The sequence below is a fragment of the Takifugu flavidus genome, chromosome 5 (assembly GCF_003711565.1).
Source record: "Takifugu flavidus isolate HTHZ2018 chromosome 5, ASM371156v2, whole genome shotgun sequence".
Lineage (NCBI taxonomy): Eukaryota > Metazoa > Chordata > Actinopteri > Tetraodontiformes > Tetraodontidae > Takifugu > Takifugu flavidus.
In genome coordinates this window covers 606,952-625,624 of record NC_079524.1, presented here as the reverse complement: position 1 = coordinate 625,624, position 18,673 = coordinate 606,952, and the positions used below count along the sequence as shown (strand labels likewise).

Here is an 18,673-nt window from a genome sequence, read left to right as displayed (position 1 = left end):
CTTTTCTGCAGGCTGTGACCACTGGCAGCAGCCTCAGAAGAACCCACTCTGAAGCAGAATATTTCTTCAGGTCAAACATCTCCAGGTCTTGTCCTGAGGACAGTAATATGAAGCCAAGAGCTGACCACTGAGCAGAGGAGAGACTTTCTGTTGTCAATCTTCCAGATCTGAGGTTCTGTTGAAGCTCCTGGACCAGTGAACTATCGTTCAGCTCGTTCAGACAGTGGAACAGGTTGATGATTCTCTCTGAGGACAGATTCTCTCCAATCTTCTCCTTGATGTAGCCAATGATTTCCTGATTGGGCTCTGAGCTGCCTTCACCGTTAATTAGACCTCGTAGAAGAGCCTGATTGGTCGGCAGAGAAAGACCAGAAGGAACCGCAGGAACAGGTCCAGGTGTCCTTTTTCATTTTGCAAGGCCTCGTCCACCGCACACTGGTAAAAATCAGCCTGTTTGATTTTGGAGTTGGGCAGTTTAGAGCGTAAATAATGTAATAAGGTTGTTTTTTCTGACAGTATGTTGGTGCCAGAATTGGTGAATGTCAAATGTGCATGAAGAGCAGCGAGAAACTCCTGAACACTCAGATGGACAAAGCAGAACACCTCCTCTTTGAACAGTCCTCGCTCCCTTCTGAACATCTGCGTGAACACTCCTGAGTAGGCATCAGCCGACCTGACGGTGATGCCACAGTCTCTTAGATCGGACTCATAGAAGATCACATTGCCTTTCTGCAGTTGTTCAAATGGCAGCTTTGCCAGAATTGGAATCATCTCACAGCTCTCTGGACTCCATTGTGGAGCTTTCCCGTCTCCTCTCTTGTTTTTCGGTGTGAACTGAACAACCAGGAAGTAGATGTACATCGCTCATCCATAAATAGTATCAGGTCTTCATTTTAGGGAGGGTGTTTGCATCTACCTGAGAACCTCCAGGCTCAACTCTGGATCCTCCAGAACAGCAGAGAGCTGCTTCGTTCCATCATCTCCAGGATGGTTGAAGCTCAGGTCCAGTTCTTTTAGATGGGTTGGGTTGGACCTCAACGCTGAGGCCAGAGAAGAACATCCTTCTGCTGTGATGAGACAGCCCGATAACCTGCATGCAAGCACATCCACCACACACACACGCACGCACGCACGCACGCACGCACGCACGCACGCCACACACACACACACACACACAATCCTCACTAATTAACAGCTCATTTATGCAAAGTTCTGGGTCGTGTGTCGGGGCCTGGACCTGACTGGGGAGCGAAGCACAGGAACCAGAACCAGACTAAGTCATTTTAAAAGCTGTGGGAGTGAACAGTGGTCGGCTGGTCGGCATTTTTGGTAAAGATATTTCCTCTTTTTGGAAGATAACCAAAATTTCAAGCTGCCATTTAGAAAAACTGATGATGCTGATAAGGAGCACTAACCTGAGGATCTCCAGCCGGCAGTTTGGACTCTTCAGACCAACAGAGAGCTTGTTCAGCCCTGAATCCCTCAGCTCATTGTCCCTCAGGTCCAGCTCTAGCAGACTAGAGGAGGAGGCGCTGAGGACGGGGGACAGAGCTTCACAACTCCTCTCCCTCAGATTGCAGTGACTCAACCTGAAAAAAGAAAAGAAGAAGAAAGCAGGAAATCCTTCTGGTTCTCTCCTGCACAATCAGGGACGCAGGCTTATTTCTTTAGTTGACCTTTATGAGGACGGAAGGTGCAATGATACGGAATGAAATCAGTTCTTGGAGTAACTACTGCGACTGCCTAAAACGCTGCCAGATGTGATGCGTGTTGCTGAACACCTGCAGACACCTGCAGACACCTGCAGACACCTGCAGAACACCTGCAGAACACCTGCAGAACACCTGCAGACACCTGCAGAACACCTGCAGACAACTGCAGAACACCTGCAGACACCTGCAGACACCTGCAGAACACCTGCAGACACCTGCAGACACCTGCAGAACACCTGCAAACACCTGCAGACACCTGCAGAACACCTGCAGACACACCTGCAGAACACCTGCAGAACATCTGCAGAACACCTGCAGACACCTTCAGACACCTGCAGACACCTGCAGACACATGCAGACACCTGCAGACACCTGCAGACATATGCAGAACACCTGCAGAACACCTGCAGACACCTGCAGAACACCTGCAGAACACCTGCAGACACCTGCAGACACCTGCAGAACACCTGCAGACACCTGCAGAACACCTGCAGAACACCTGCAGACACCTGCAGACACATGCAGAACACCTGCAGAACACCTGCAGACACCTGCAGAACACCTGCAGAACACCTGCAGACACCTGCAGAACACTTACATGGCTTTTCTGCAGGCTGTGACCACTGGCAGCAGCCTCAGAAGAACCCACTCTGAAGCAGAGTATTTCTTCAGGTCAAACATCTCCAGGTCTTGTCCTGAGGACAGTAATATGAAGCCAAGAGCTGACCACTGAGCAGAGGAGAGACTTTCTGTTGTCAATCTTCCGATCTGAGGTTCTGTTGAACCTCCTGGACCAGTGAACTATCGTTCAGCTCGTTCAGACAGTGGAACAGGTTGATGATTCTCTCTGAGGACAGATTCTCTCCAATCTTCCTCTTGATGTAGCCAATGATTTCCTGATTGGGCTCTGAGCTGCCTTCACCGTTAATTAGACCTCGTAGAAGAGCCTGATTGGTTGGCAGAGAAAGACCCAAAAGGAACCGCAGGAACAGGTCCAGGTGTCCTTTTTCATTTTGCAAGGCCTCGTCCACCGCACACTGGTAAAAATCAGCCTGTTTGATTTTGATGTTGAACAGTTTAGAGAGTAAATAACGTAATAAGGTTGTTTTTTTCTGACAGTATGTTGGTGCCAGAATTGGTGAATGTCAAATGTGCATGAAGAGCAGCGAGAAACTCCTGAACACTCAGATGGACAAAGCAGAACACCTCCTCCTTGAACAGTCCTCGCTCCCTTCTGAACATCTGCGTGAACACTCCTGAGTAGGCATCAGCCGACCTGACGGTGATGCCACAGTCTCTTAGATCGGACTCGTAGAAGATCACATTGCCTTTCTGCAGTTGTTCAAATGCCAGCTTTGCCAGAATTGGAATCATCTCACAGCTCTCTGGACTCCATTGTGGAGCTTTCCCGTCTCCTCTCTTGTTTTTCTGTGTGGACTGAACAACCAGGAAGGAGATGTACATCGCTGTGAGAGTCTTGGGCAGCTCTTCTCGCATCTTCAACACATCCTCAAAAACCTTTGCAGTGACCCAGCAGAAGATTGGGATGTGACACATGATATGGAGGCTTCGAGATGCCTTGATGTGAGAGATGATCCTGCACGCCTGCTCCTCCTCCTTGAACTTCCTCCTAAAGTACTCTTCCTTCTGCACGTCAGTAAACCCTCGCACCTCTGTCCTCATGTCCACAAAATCCGGATGGATCTGATTGGCTGCCGCGGGCCTCGTGGTTATCCAGAGTCGAGCGGAGGGGAGAAGACTTCTGTTAATGAGGTTTGTGAGCAAGACCTCCACCGAGCACGGTGCCTTCACATCTATATCCGCCTCCTGGAATTCAGTGGTTCTGGTGTCCATTTCTAGTCGGCTCTCATCCAGCCCATCCAAGATAAACAGAAGCTTGAATTTACAATTGTCAAAATTGGCGTCTCCTGATGACTGCAGAGCTGTAAAGATGCTGTTAAGAGCCTCTATTTGAATGGCCCTGGACTCTTGGATGCACTTATGAGTGAGTTCAGCCAAGGATAGGCGTGTCCCCCTCAACAGGTTCAGCTGGCGAAAGGTGAACGGCAATATGAGATGCACGTCTTGATTGGCTCGTTGTTCTGCCCAGTCCAACACAAACTTGCGGATTAGAAGGTTTTGCCAATTCCTGCATTTCCGCTGGTCAGAACAGTTCTTATGGGTTTATATTTCCCAGCTGGAGGTGTAAACAGGTCACTGGGACTAATGGGTTGTTCTGTGTCTGAAGGGTTCCCAACCATGTCAATCTGAGTGACCTCGTGCTGAGCATTGATGTGTATGTCGCCACCGGTGGTGACGTACAGCTGTGTGTAGACGTCGTCCAGCCGTTGCTCGTCTGCCTTCTCATCACAGCCTTCCTGCACACACATAAACCTGCTCCTCAGGTTTGACTGAAGCTTTGATTGATAAGAGCCGATGGGACGTGTTCACATGTGGGACCTTAAAGCAAAATATACATGCACATGTGTTAGTCGATATATTCAGCAGATATGAATATATTATATATTTATTCCAGAGTGCTTTGAGCTGATGTTTTACAGTTTATCTTCTTCTCAGGTCCAGTTGGGCCTCACATTTCAAAAAGACAAGAACAGCATCACTTGAGTAAAACAATCCCAAAAACTTAAGTAAAGAACTCAGAAGAGCTTTTAAAGCAGGTACGACTGGAATTCTTTCAGACTGACGCTGCAGCAATTTGCTGTTGATGCTGCTGTTGAGATCTGACGCTCAAAGTTTCAGACTGGATCAAGTTTCACTGATTCCAGATCAGGAAAAACAATGAAAGTGGTGGCGGGTCTCAGCAGGTCCGAAGGGTTGATCATGAGTTCTGAACTTGATAGGAGACAAACCTCCATTCTAAGAAAAGACGGTGCAGCTTCATCTGGAAGGATGGGTTAACCCTAACCCTAAGCATGCCTCCTCAGTCAGACCACTTCCTGTGTGTCTTGGTAACAGTTAACTCTAAATTTATGACATTTCAATGACGTTAGTGGTTATGATGGTCACTCTATCCATGCCTTTATTACACCTCTATCCATGCCTTTATTACACCTCCGTCCGTGCCTTTATTACACCTCCGTCCGTGCCTTTATTACACCTCTATCCGTGCCTTTATTACACCTCTATCCGTGCTTTTATTACACCTCTATCCGTGCCTTTATTACACCTCCATCCGTGCCTTTATTACACCTCCATCCGTGCCTTTATTACACCTCCATCCATGCCTTTATTACACCTCTATCCATGCCTTTATTACACCTCTATCCATGCCTTTATTACACCTCTATCCATGCCTTTATTACACCTCCATCCGTGCCTTTATTACACCTCTATCCATGCCTTTATTACACCTCTATCCATGCCTTTATTACCCCTGTATCCATGCCTTTATTACACTCTATCCATGCCTTTATTACACCTCTATCCATGCCTTTATTACAGCATGGCCCGTCTGTCCTCTCCTGCCCGTTCCCATATTCTCCTACATAAATGCACATATTGCCGGTCTTGGTTTTCTCTGGTCTTGCTGATCCTGGATTCGCTCCATCAGGACCCGGAGGATGAAGGTGGGCCACATCTCTGATGAGGACGTCTGAAGATGCACCTGGACCTGGTATATTACTGTTAATGCTGATGTGCTCTGTGCACGTGGCCTCTGCTGCACGTCTGCCCGTCCCAGGGAGACGGATCCCTCAGCTGTGGATCTCCTCCAGGTTTCTCCAGGTTTTTCCTGACCTGGTTTGAGGGCCTAAGGACGGAGGAGGTCACACCTGTGCAGCCTGTAAAGTCCTCTGATGCAGCAATCTGGTGATTTTGGGCCTCAGGGCGGCTGATCGGCTCCCGGAGGCACCAGAATCTCAGCAAACCACCTGGAGTGCTGCTCCTAAATCATGAAGCCATCTGCCATCGGACGTTAGACAGCCTCCTTTTTACTCCACATCTTTAAAAGCCATCTCAAAATGCACCTTGATCCGGTATGATGGCTTTGATCCTGCTTTTATTGTTTGTGTTGTTTTTCTTCCGTGTTCATTTGTACCTATTTTTATCTGAGCTACTTTATAATTGTAATGATTGCTTTTAAAGTGCTTTATGAATATCATCATTAAACAACTCTGGATGTTTTACCCGACGTGTTTTGAGCTTTCTGTTCTCCGTTCAACACTTTATTCTCAATGTTAAGTGTTATTATTTGATAACGCCCTTACCCTATTGATTACGGTACCTTTATTTTGTTGTATCATACAATGTTTATGTCACCTGTAGGATGTGACGACGTTGCTCCTTGTATGTTCTGGTTAAGAGCGCGGGAAGCTGAGTAGTTCCTGTTCCTATAATAAAGATTATACCACCTGGCTAAAGCAACTGAAGGGATTCACTTGCTTATGCTCCACTACGCATAGATGCTGTGCAGCTGAAGAGAATTAGTTTATCTTGTTAGCATCTTTTATCTATTAGCATGTGTTATTCTATATGTTTTTGTTCATGTTACAGTTAGTTTAGAAGTTAGGAATACTATATAATCTTTAGTAGGAATACACATAGCAAGTCAGTTGACCCTTCTTGACCTGAAGACTGGTCAGACAGTTGGAGCCAGGCAGACAGGAAATGGTAGATCCCCATCGTAAAACATGACAGCATAATTTACTGGTGATTGATAAGTTCCTGGACAGGAATAAGACCTCTGATCTGGCCATCTGGGAAGATAATGGAGAAGAAGGACTGCACCAACACCAAATGAGGCAGGAAGAAGAAGATGAAGTCACCCAAGAAGAAGGACTGGATTGGACTGAATTAGCATCAATAATTACATATGTCTTTCTATATAACTGGGCCAAGGGATAGTTAGGTTGTCAGACTTCATGCCCTGACAATTGACTTTGTTGTTGGTAGGGTTATGAACTGGCCCAGAGCTCTGTAATATTTGTATCTTGAATTGGTTCTATTTGCTAAATACATTTTGAAATTGACATTTGTTTACTTGAAGTCTTCATTTAAAGAACACGCGGATTGGCAGTGACACACGAGAGGTACTGCGATCCAACACAGCAAAACTGACCACCTTGACAGTTTATGGGCCCAGGCTATGTTGGACACAAGGATAGCATTCGGAACTGTCGGAAGAAGTGAACAAGACGGAATAACACGGAGCTTCGGTGGACAACTTGGAGATAAGTGAGTCAAAACTCGAATGAAGTTTTCCCGATATATTACGCTGAAATGGCTAACAGAACAGAACCGCAACCCCAGCTCCGCAACTAGTTTTTGATGGCTTAGAAGAAAGATACGACCAATGGGAAACGAGGTTCTTGGGTCACCTGCACATTTAAAATTAAAAGAGACCCTTTTGACAACGTTATATGGCGGGACAAATGAGGAGCAAGCTGAAGACAGGAGGAAAAATGCTGACCGTTATGCTGAGTTAATCAGGCTAATAGACGATAAAACCTGTCCATCATAAGACACGAAGCAGCTGATGATGGAGGGAAAGCCCTGAAAATATTGAGGGAACATTACTCCCAAAAAAGCAAACCAAGGATTATTATTCTATACACATCACTGACCAAGTTACAAATGAAAGATGGTGAGAATGTAACTGATTATATAATCAAAGCTGAAAATATAATAATGGCTTTGAAAGATGCAGGTGAAGTCTTGAGTGATGGACTGAATTGTAGCCATGGTACTTAATGGACTACCTGATTCATTTAAACCCCTCGCAGTCCATGTAACACAGAACGAGGAGAATGTTACATTTGCTGACTTTAAGAGAAGACTACGAGTTTATGAAGAGAGTGAGAAAATGAATAAGGCAGAGTCTACAGATAATGTGATGAAGACACATGTGAAAGAAGGAAAAGGACCCCCCAAGGCATACACCAGCAACAAAAAGGATGAAGATGCCAATGTAAAGTGCTACAGGTGTGGAATAAAAGGCCACAAGGCAAGGAAGTGCAATAGATAAGTGTGGTGTGGCTACTGTAAGAGTAACACACACCAACAATCCTTGTGCAAGAAAAAGGGGGACAAGACGGTGCCAGGAAGTTCGTAGAGGAACAAGACAATGACAAAGAAGACTTTTTCTTCACGGCTCAAGACAAAAAGGATGAAAGACCACCAGCCTGTGTGAAGATAAAGGGCATCATGGGGATGGGGGTGCGACATCCACATCGTTAATGACATTAGGAAGTTTGAGAGCTTCAATGACACTTTCCAACCTGACTCACACTCAGTGGAGTTAGTCGACGGAACAAAGTTCAGAGGAATAGCACAAAGAAGAGGAACGGCGACAATCTGCCTACTTGACAACGCTGGACAACAGCACAGAGCACATCTAAGAGAGGATTTATACACCCCTACATACCCGCATGACATCTTTTCTGTGGCAAGGACCACAAATGGAGCAGCGACAATCACCTCCCAAAAGGGGGACAGCCGAATGGTCACCAGGAACGGTAACAGATTTGACATCCACCAGAGTGGTAACTTGTATTACTTGTCATCAAAAGAAGACAATGTCGACCAATGTAAAGTATGTCATGATGCTCAAACCTGGCATGAAATACTAGGTCATTGTAATTACCATGACGACAAAAGTTATAAGGTCTTGTGAAAGGGATGGCGATGAAGGGAAGTGTAGTCAGACAGACACAATTATGTGAAGTGTGCACAAAGGGAAAATTCACCCAGACAAGAAACAAAGAACCTAGTACAAAGGATAAGAAACCCTTAGAGTTAGTTTACACTGATCTAGCAGGTCCCATGCAAACACCTAGCATAGAGGGCTACAGATATGCCCAATCTTTTACAGATGATTATTCAGGTACCATGATGATATATTTTCTAAAAGCTAAAAGTGATGCAATGCAAGCAACGGAGTGTTTCTTGGCAGATGTAGCTCCATATGGAGAGGTCCGATGTATTCGATCTGATAATGGCACAGAATACACAAGTAAAGACTTCCAGACACTATTAATTAAGAATAGAATCAGACATGAAACGTCTGCACCCTATTCACCCCATCGAAATGGTACAGCAGAAAGAGGCTGACGCACCCTATATGAAATGGGCAGGTGCCTACTGTTAGAAAGTAACTGACCAAATACACTTGGAACTATGCTGTACAGACAGCTGCTAATGTTAGAAACAGATGCTACAGTAGGCGAACAAAGAAAATGCCATACGAGCTATTTACAGGAAAAGAACCAAACATAGCTAAAATGCAAAAATTTGGATCACTATGCTATGCCTACAAACACTTAGACAAAGGGAAATTAGACTCTAAGTGTGAGCAGGGTATTTTTGTGGGCTATGATAAAAACAGCCCAGCGTACCTGGTGTATTATCCAGAGAAGAAAAGGTTCAGAAACACAGATTGGTGAAGTTCACAACCAAGACTGGAACGGAAAAAAGAAACACAGAATTGTGAGTCATACATTAGGTATAGTGATTGGGAGCTGCACCCCAAGGTCAATGATAAAAGGGAATTTATGTTGATGACAAGGATAAAAATGGATTATGTCAATATTGAAGAGAATTATTTTATCTTGTTAGCATCTTTTATCTTATTAGCATGTGTTATACTATATGTTTTGTTTTATGTTAAAGTTAGTTTAGAAGTTAGGAATACTATATACTCTTTAGTAGGAATACACATAAGCAAGTCAGTTGACCCTTCCTTGACCTGAATACTGGTCAAACAGTTGGAGCCAGCCAGACAGGAAATGGTAGACCCCCAACGTAGTTTACTGGTGTTGATAAGTTCCTTGGCAGGAATATGACTTCGGACCTGGCCATCTGGAGAAGATAATGGAGAAGAAGGACCACACCAACACCAAAGAGGCTGGAAGAAGAAGATGGGGTCATCCAAGAAGAAGGACTGGATTGGACTGAATTAGCATCAATAATTTACATATATCTTTCTATAAAAGACTGGGTCAAGGGATAGTTAGGTCGTCAGACTTCATGCCCTGACAATTGACTTGTTGTTGCTAGGGTTATGAACTGGCCCAGAGCTCTGTAATATTTGTATCTTGAATTGATTCTGTTTGCTAAATACATCTGTTTGCTAAATACATTTTGAAATTGACATTTGTTTACTTGAAGTCTTCATTTAAAGAACACGCGGATTGGCAGTGACACACGAGAGGTACTGAAATCCAACAATTTGGTGACCCCGACGTGATGAAGACAGAGAAGTCATCTGAGGCAAAGAATTCAACAACGGTCACTTCGGAGGACAACTGACGACAAAGGGATCCCTAATAAAAGGTAAGCAGACACCTGTTTAATCAAAAGCTCTGCACATTGGCAATTTCCAAAAATTTGTTGTCACTGTCAATTGAAGTGTCCTAGTTATAAATTCCAGATACAAATATAGAAAATATTGAAACGACTGCAGGAATTACGGTTAGAGTCCGGAAGTACTGTTGAAAAAACAGGGAAATACGGTTAGAGGCCGGAAGTACTGTTGAAAAAACAGGGAATAGACGGTTAGAGTAAACCGGAACTAGTACAGTGCTGTTGCTGTATGCAGTGCACTGTATATCAAAAAGATTTGGGTTGGGACTCGGAGCGCAGTTGACGGGACGGATACTCCCGACGCCCGAGATTTGTGTTTTTGTGTGGGTTGAAAAGTGCCAGAGTGAATGTGAATTAAAAGGCTCTTTGTCCTTGGAATTAACCCCCAGAGTGGAACCGGATCAAAGACGTTTGATCTAGAAGCTTGTTTCACTGAGGCATTGAGTTGACCGTTGGAGTCATTCACATTCAATCTCACTTGGGAGCATAGTTAAAGATGGAACTGGAATGTGGTAAATCGTGCAGGGATCAGAGAGAATGTTCTCCCTATCCTCGGTCTGTGGAAGAACAGTGGAAGTGGACTCTTGATCAGGTGGTGAGTGGCATGAAAGAAGAGGACAGGGAAAGAGAATTGGATGCAATAAGAAAGTTGTGGAAGGAAGCTCAGAAGCAGAAGATACTTCCCCCTCCAGAGGTGAAGGTTAATTTAGCTGAAGCATTGTGTAAGTGGGATTCAGAAATTCACACTATATTACAGGATCATCTTGATAATCCAAAATTAGGTTTTATAGCAGGAGAATCGTGGCAAAAACAGGGTAAGGAGTTAGAAGAGAGGCGTCGAAGGATACATGTTGTGGCTGTGACATGTGCAGCGGTGCACTATTGCAGATCTAGGGGGGTCACACGAGTGCCTAATGTTGAGAAGCCTCCATTAGAAGATTTAAATCAGACATGACACTTAACACCAGCTCTTTACCCATCATTACCTACTACCTCTTCCCCACCCCCATATCAATTGCCAGTTTTGACTAGTAACAGTGGTCAGTTAGATGTGGACAGAAATGAAGAAATGCAGGAGTTACGTGAGACAGTGTGGGACCTTCGGAGACAGGTTAGCAGGCTCAAACAGGGACAGGAAGAGGTTGAGGATAGCTTGGGAAAATTTGAATTTAGAGAGAAAGGTCAAGTGGTTCGCCCTAAAATCTCCCAACAAACTATATTTAAGAAACAGGACAGTCAAAAATCTGCATTAAATGTCTTTAAAAAATTAACAATCAAACAAGACAAGCGAAAAGAGTTGATCCCTCAGGAGGATTTGCCATGGCTGAGCGCAGGGAGGAGAAGGCAAGACTGATTTATGGCAGTGATAAAAGAGGAGAGTGAGAGTAAGACAGACACCCTCGAAGTTCCGGCTACATTTATTGGAGAATTGGAGCTTCAGGAGCCTGTTGAATCTCAGGCAGAGAATTACATGAAAAAGATCCGGGTTCAAGTATGGGAAATTATGAATTAGAACCAGGGGAAGAGAGTGAGTGTGAGTATAGAGGTGAACCGTTGACAGGGCCATAAACAATGAGGAGGCGGGTCAAACAGGAATACACACGCGGAGTAAGGGGCCCGTTTCAGGAATGCCGCAGTTCCAGGCCCCTCTGATACAGAAAAGAGGAGGACAGGAACCAGGATATGTTCCGTTTGCTATCACAGACATTAATTGTTTGGTGGATAAGATGCCCCCACCCGCAGAGGGAGGCGGCAAGTGGATGTCTACCCTTTTCAGTTTAACACAGAGCATGCAGTTGGCAATGGGAGACTTTAGAGGAATTTTAGAGAGACAAGTGTCTCTCTGGGATTTGGATAAAGTTGAGGTAGCAGCACGTTTTGGCCCTTGTGCAACCAGGGTTGCTGAAGCTATGAGACAGATATTTCCAGTATCTCCAGGAGCAATGCAGAACCTAAGATTAAGTGGGAGGAAAGGAGTCGGCACATGGATTCCTTACGAGGTGTAAAGAGGAATGGATGTGTGCCACAGGGTGCCATCCTGGTTCTAAACAACAGGGAAAGAAAGAGGGTGTGATGACCGCTCAGGAACAGCTCCTAAAAATGCAGTTAGATGAGGCACTGAAAAAGCTTAATGATAAACAAAAGGAAGAGAAACAGATGGTTCAGCAGTTTTCTCGGCAGGTGCAGCCAGATCAGTTAGGTCCGCAACAAGATTTTGCTCCGATAAACCCGTATTGGGTCAGTCCAAGGGGAGGCATGTGTGGGAGACGCGGCAGGCAGGGATACGGCTTGATAGGCGGGTACTTAGGCCGAGATCAGTGTCACGCCTGCAAAGGGTATGGTCATTGGCAAAGGGACTGTCCATATCACAATTACCCGAGGTACCAGGCAGTGTTCCACCATCTCATGGAATTTATCACCGGAGCCGATCTCATCTGACACCATCGAGCTTGTGGGGTTCCAGGAAGCCCGGAGAGACTGCCGTTTTCTGTGCCATTAGTGACTCGTGTTGCCAGACAGACTGTGTTGCACCCTTTTTTGATTTCACCACATTGCCCTATCAACCTGTTGGGACGAGATCTCCTGGTGAGGACAGGAGCAGCTATTCTGTGTGGAGATAAAGGTCTGGTGGGGCAAGTTCCTAATGGACTGAAATTGAACTGCTGTATTTCACACCAAGGTGTGAAGGGACAAATTCTGATGAGTCCGACACCCTCTCCAGAACAGGGGGTGTGGGCAGATATTTATTGGGGAGAACTTGAGCCTGAGACCTCACCTGGTGTCGGTGTTGTGGCATTGTTTCAGAGCTGGAGGCCCTGGTTGTCGATGCTAAGTCCTTTTGCCCCGCCAGTTGATCCCTATCATGTCACCCTATTTTACGACCGTGAAAATAATGAGGTGTATCAGGATGCGTTTAGAGAAAAGTTACAGGGAAATTTCTGGATGATTACATCACTGTGTTTGTGTGTTGGGCCTGAAGGTGTGGCTGCACAGGTCAACTTTGCTGAACAGAATGAGTGGTATGAGAGACTGTAAAGGAAATGTTGTCATTTCTGGGTCTCGTGAGCAATAGTAGACATTTTATTCCTGCATATTCAGAAAAGACTACGCTCCTACGTGCAATGGTGAATGAACAGGGAATGCGTGATTTGGCAGCCCGGCTAACATGGACAACTGAGGGAGAGAAAGTGTTCATTGCTCTTTAACAGGCACTCACGACATCTGCATGTTTTGGCAGTTCCGGAATATAAAGATACTGTACTTTCTTTTTGGATGTTTCTGAAGGAGAACATACAGTAAATGGTGTTCTCTTTCAGAAAAAAGGGGGTAAGAAAGGAAAGTATTAATGTATGCAAGTATAATGCTGGACCCCATTGAAAACAGGCAGCCACCGTGTGTAAGGCAGGTAGCAGGGGTAGCAAAACTTTTACAAAAAACAGCACATTTAGTGATGGGTCATGCTCTGACAGTTCTTACAAACATAGTGTGGTATCACTGGTCAGCTCAGCAGCAGCATTCACCATGACCTCACTTAGGCAGACCAGGATGGACAAGATTTTAACTGCACCACACATAACATACACACATGAAGGGATCAATATGGCAGATGGTATGGGAGAGGGTGAACCACAAAGATGTGAAGAGAAAGAGAAAGTGAAGAAAGATGAAAAAATCAGAGTAGATCTTAAGACGGAGCCGTTAAAGGATCCAGATGAAATACTATTCACAGACGGCTGTTGTTTCAGACACCCACAAGAGGGGCTGAAAGCTGCCTATGCTATAGTTAGAAAATCAGAAGAAGATTTAGGAAGTAGAAGTGGAAACAGGAAACCAACAGGTAAAGAGTCAGCACAACTTGCAGAATTGAAGGCAGTTATTAGAGCATTAGAAATATCAAAGGGAAAGAGAGTGACCATCTATACAGATTCAGCATATGTAGTGGGAGCAATACACTTAGAACTTTGTCAATGGTTGCGGGCAGGTTTTAACACAGCATCAGGAGCTCCTATAAAACATGAGGCAGAGATGAGGCAATTGGCACAGGCACTCATGGAATCAGCAGAGGTCACAGTCGTAAAGTGTAAAGGTTACAGCAAAGAGAACTCTCTGGAGGGAAGAGGTAATGAGGCGGGATCAGGCAGCAAAGAAGGCTGCAGGTTATAAACCAAGTTACAATTTGTTGTTCGCAGAGAAAACAGTTCACGAAATTCTTCCAAGATATGATAGGGAAAGACTTAGTTGTGATCAAGAAGAAGTTCTCTACATGAAAAAACAGTTTGGAAGGAAAGGGGGGCTGTGGGTGTGAAAGTTGAAGGAATTTGGCGGGGCCCAGACGGCAGACCTGTTCTCCCGCCCGGTCTGGTAGATGCCGTTCTGGAAGAGGCCCACGGCCTGACACACTGCGGGAAACCATGAATAATGCAGAGAATGTTCAATATGCACACAATTTAATGTAAAATCAACAATTCGACCACATGAGGGAAAGTTTCCAGTTGCCCCCATGACAGGGCAAGAAAAATTATAGATTTCACTGACATGATAGACCGAGTCAATGGGTTCCGATACCTCTTGGTGGCAGTGGATGCATACACTGGCTGCCCAGAGGCGGTTCCCGTAAAAGAAGATGCAAAAAGAAGCAGAAGATGCAAAAAGTGTTATTAAATTTTGATTAATCAATATATTCCAACACATGGTTTTCCCAAACAAATTAGGTTTGATAATGGGACTCATTTTAAAAATAAAGATTTACAAGAAGTAGAAAACCATTAGGCCTTAAACATGCATTTAGGCACCGTCTATCACCCATATTCACAAGGGAAGGTAGAAAGAATGAATCAAAGACTGAAGAGCAAAATTGGCAAGATATGTGCTCACAGTGGAATGAAATGGACACAGGCGCTTCCAATAGCCTTGATGTCAGTAAGAAGCTCTGTTAGCTCCCGAACAGGATTCACCCCTTTGAGCTCGAGCGGGGTGTTCCCTTTCTGGGACCAGGAGCAGAAAATCCATAGGCCAGCCCAGCACTTGTATGAAATATAAATTGTTCAACTAAAAACAACTCTCTCAGTTTTCTCCCAACAGGCAACTTCAGCAACCACATCCAGTAAGGATCCAGGAACTCAACACACAGCTGGTGGGTTCTTCTGAGAGTCATCAAGTGAAAGTGGTCAGAGCACAGGTGGACTGGTCCCTTTGAAGTTGTAGAGTGAACATTACATGTTAACCCTAACATCCTAACATACTAACACCCTAACACATTAACCCTAACTCTGGTATCACTGGAATCAATGTACCCCAGCAGGTAATTCACAGAGAACGCTTGGACAGATTCGGAAACATCTACAGGAGACGGCACAATGATTACAGTTCTACTTTTGTGTGCGTTGTGGGGAGGATCTCAAGGCAACGTGGGAGAGATCTGCCTGGTTACACAGGGGTGATTCTTGATTACATCAAAGGGAGTGATACAACATTTCAGTTTGATTTATGTGAGGTCATAGGTGGCTGTAGAGACCCTGGAAATTGGAGGAACATGGATGTTTACTTATGTATGTATAGAAATGTCCATCAGATTTGCCAAAATGGTTATGGGCCACGTTTTGGGGCAATGTGTTCAGGTTGAGATTATGTTAACTGGTGGACAGGGCAGGCTTGGAGTGCCTCTCCTCCACATGGCTGGTCAAAAGAAAACTGGGAAAAAATTACATTCACTAGAGGACTTTTAGCAGGGCGGAATCATAAGGGGTTGAATCCTTTATTATTCTCTATTAAAGTATGCATTATTTTCCGGAGATAATAAATAATAAAGGTGATGATAGGTTATTCATAGTGTTAGGTGTACATGTTGGAGGTCAAGATCCTAAAGGTATAATTCAAATTAATTTTAGGAATAATTCAATCCCTGTACCAACTTTGGCAACTCCAGTGGCCGATCCTAATGTAGTAGCAGTAGATTTCAGTAAATTTACTGCGGAAGATGGGGTGAAGATTGCTACAGGCTATGGGGATGTAAATATTTGGTTGGAATGGATCCAGGCTACAGCAAAGGATCAAAAAATGACAAATTGTGTTGCCTGCTCTGCTGCTAGACCTACTTTATATACAGCTCCGGCCCCGTTGCTTGTAGAAGCAGACCCTCAGGGATTTCATTGTATGTTAAGTTTACACATGTATGATAATCCTGTTAATTGTTCCACTTTGTCAGCTCTTTTTCCAGTGGTCTCGAATAAGACAGCTCATCCTACATTTGTTTCAGTCAGATCTAATTTTACCTGCTTGTCACGAACGGGAAGAAGGTTGGTAGGTGACTTGCCTTCAACATGGTGTAAGTACATGGTAAATGTCACTACATGGAGTAACGCTTCACACTTTCCAGTTCATCGAGCTGATTTGTTTTGGCACTGTGATCCACACACTCTGATGCCAGCAATCCCACCCGACTGGTCAGGAACATGTACTCTGGTTCGTCTCCTACTCCCTATCACTTTATTAAGTCCAAAGGGGGAGCAGGTGCTACCTCCAATTAGACATAGGAGAGGAACATAATTTGATCTCACACAGGGATCCCCAACATATATTGATTCAATTGGAATTCCAAGGGGAGTCCCTGATGAATATAAATTAGTGGACCAGGTATCAGCTGGATTTGAAAAGTTACCTTTAATCTCCGCACTGTTTCCTATAACTCCAAATAAGAATGTGGATAGAATCAATTATGTTCATTAGAATGTGCAGCGATTGGCAAATCTCACCAGAGATGCAGTGGCTGGCCTGTCAGAACAGGTTGCAGCCACTTCCTTGATGACTGTGCAAAATAGAATGGCACTTGATATGCTTTTAGCAGAAAAAGGAGGGGTTTGCGCTATGTTTGGAGATCAATGTTGTACCTGCATTCATTCCTAATAGTACAGCTCCAGATGGTTCTGTGACCCGGGCACTGGAAGGTTTGCGGACATTGTCAGACGAAATGAAGGAGCATTCTGGTGTAACTAATCCACTAGAGAAATGGATGGATAGAATGTTTGGTAAATGGAAAGTGATCATTGTATCTGTTTTGATGTCATTAATTTCTGCAACTGCCGGCTTAATTTTGTGTGGTTGTTGTTGTATTCCTTGTATTCGTTCTCTATGTAATTGTATAATCGTAACTGCAATTGAAGGAAAGCAACCTCCTCCTTACCAGATGGCTCAAATTCGAAGGGAAACCATTCCCTTGATGGGAGTAAGTGATGGAGAGATTTAAGGGAATTGACAATAATTTGGTAGTATTGGCCTAGTTTAGGCTAGGCCAAAAGGGGGATTGAAGAGAATTATTTTATCTTGTTAGCATCTTTTATCTTATTAGCATGTGTTATACTATATGTTTTGTTTTATGTTAAAGTTAGTTTAGAAGTTAGGAATACTATATACTCTTTAGTAGGAATACACATAAGCAAGTCAGTTGACCCTTCCTTGACCTGAAGACTGGTCAGACAGTTGGAGCCAGCCAGACAGGAAATGGTAGACCCCCATCGTAAAACATGACAACGTAGTTTACTGGTGTTGATAAGTTCCTTGGCAGGAATATGACTTCGGACCTGGCTATCTGGAGAAGATAATGGAGAAGAAGGACCACACCAACACCAAAGGAGGCTGGAAGAAGAAGATGGGGTCATCCAAGAAGAAGGACTGGATTGGACTGAATTAGCATCAATAATTTACATATATCTTTCTATAAAAGACTGGGTCAAGGGATAGTTAGGCGGTCAGACTTCATGCCCTGACAATTGACTCTGTTGTTGCTAGGGTTATGAACTGGCCCAGAGCTCTGTAATATTTGTATCTTGAATTGATTCTGTTTGCTAAATACATCTGTTTGCTAAATACATTTTGAAATTGGCATTTGTTTACTTGAAGTCTTCATTTAAAGAACGCGGACTGGCAGTGACACACGAGAGGTACTGCGATCCAACAATATATACCAAATGATGGTGCTGAGCCCTTACCTGAACAGACTGAGAGCACACAGCCAGGTACAACCATTGAGACTGTACAAAGAAGAAAACCACCATCATACAATGTTTATGTCACCTGTAGAACGTGACGTTGTTGCTCCTTATATGTTCTGGTTAAGAGCGGGGAAGCTGAGTAGTTCCTGTTCCTATAATAAAGATTATACCACCTGGCTAAAGTCAATGAAGGGATTCACTTGCTTATTCTCCACTACGCATAGATGCTGTGCAGCAAAACTGACCACCTTGACACTCAGCAACACTGATAACGAACTAGAGAAACAGTTTAACCTTTGACCTCAAGATTCAAGAGTACTTTATTGATCCCTTTAGGGGGTGTCCATCAGGGAAATTAGCATCTCCAAAGAAACGTACAGCACTGTACAAAATTACCCACCACCATTACACCCCATCAAACCTATTAAAGATAATAAAAATATAATAAAATAAGAAATAAAATAGAATAAATTAAAATAGAATATGAATATAAATATAAAACTATAAAAATGTTCCAGTTCTCCTGTTGGCCCTCCTCCCCCTGTGAGGAGTTGAACAGCCTGATGGCTCGGGGGATGTATGAGTTCCCCAGTCTGTTGGTCCTGAACTCGCCTGCATTAAAGGCTTTAGAACAGAAACTGAAACAAGCGTCAC

General features: G+C 44.2%; 1 protein-coding gene and 1 long non-coding RNA gene across 2 annotated transcripts in view; one reads left to right on the top strand and one right to left on the bottom strand.

The window, feature by feature from the left end:
• The window catches only part of LOC130525945 (NACHT, LRR and PYD domains-containing protein 12-like), a gene marked incomplete at its 5' end in the record, with an annotated part of 88,430 nt that overhangs the window by 29,119 nt on the left and 40,638 nt on the right, over positions 1-18,673 (bottom strand). The window contains one exon of the mRNA XM_057033259.1: positions 1,416-1,589. Within this exon, the coding sequence (XP_056889239.1) occupies positions 1,416-1,589 (174 nt within the window). The remainder of the gene's footprint in view (positions 1-1,415; positions 1,590-18,673) is intronic.
• LOC130526042 (uncharacterized) lies at positions 9,477-17,909 on the top strand. The gene is made up of 2 exons (XR_008950647.1): positions 9,477-10,001; positions 17,593-17,909. It is a non-coding gene; the product is annotated as an uncharacterized LOC130526042 (long non-coding RNA).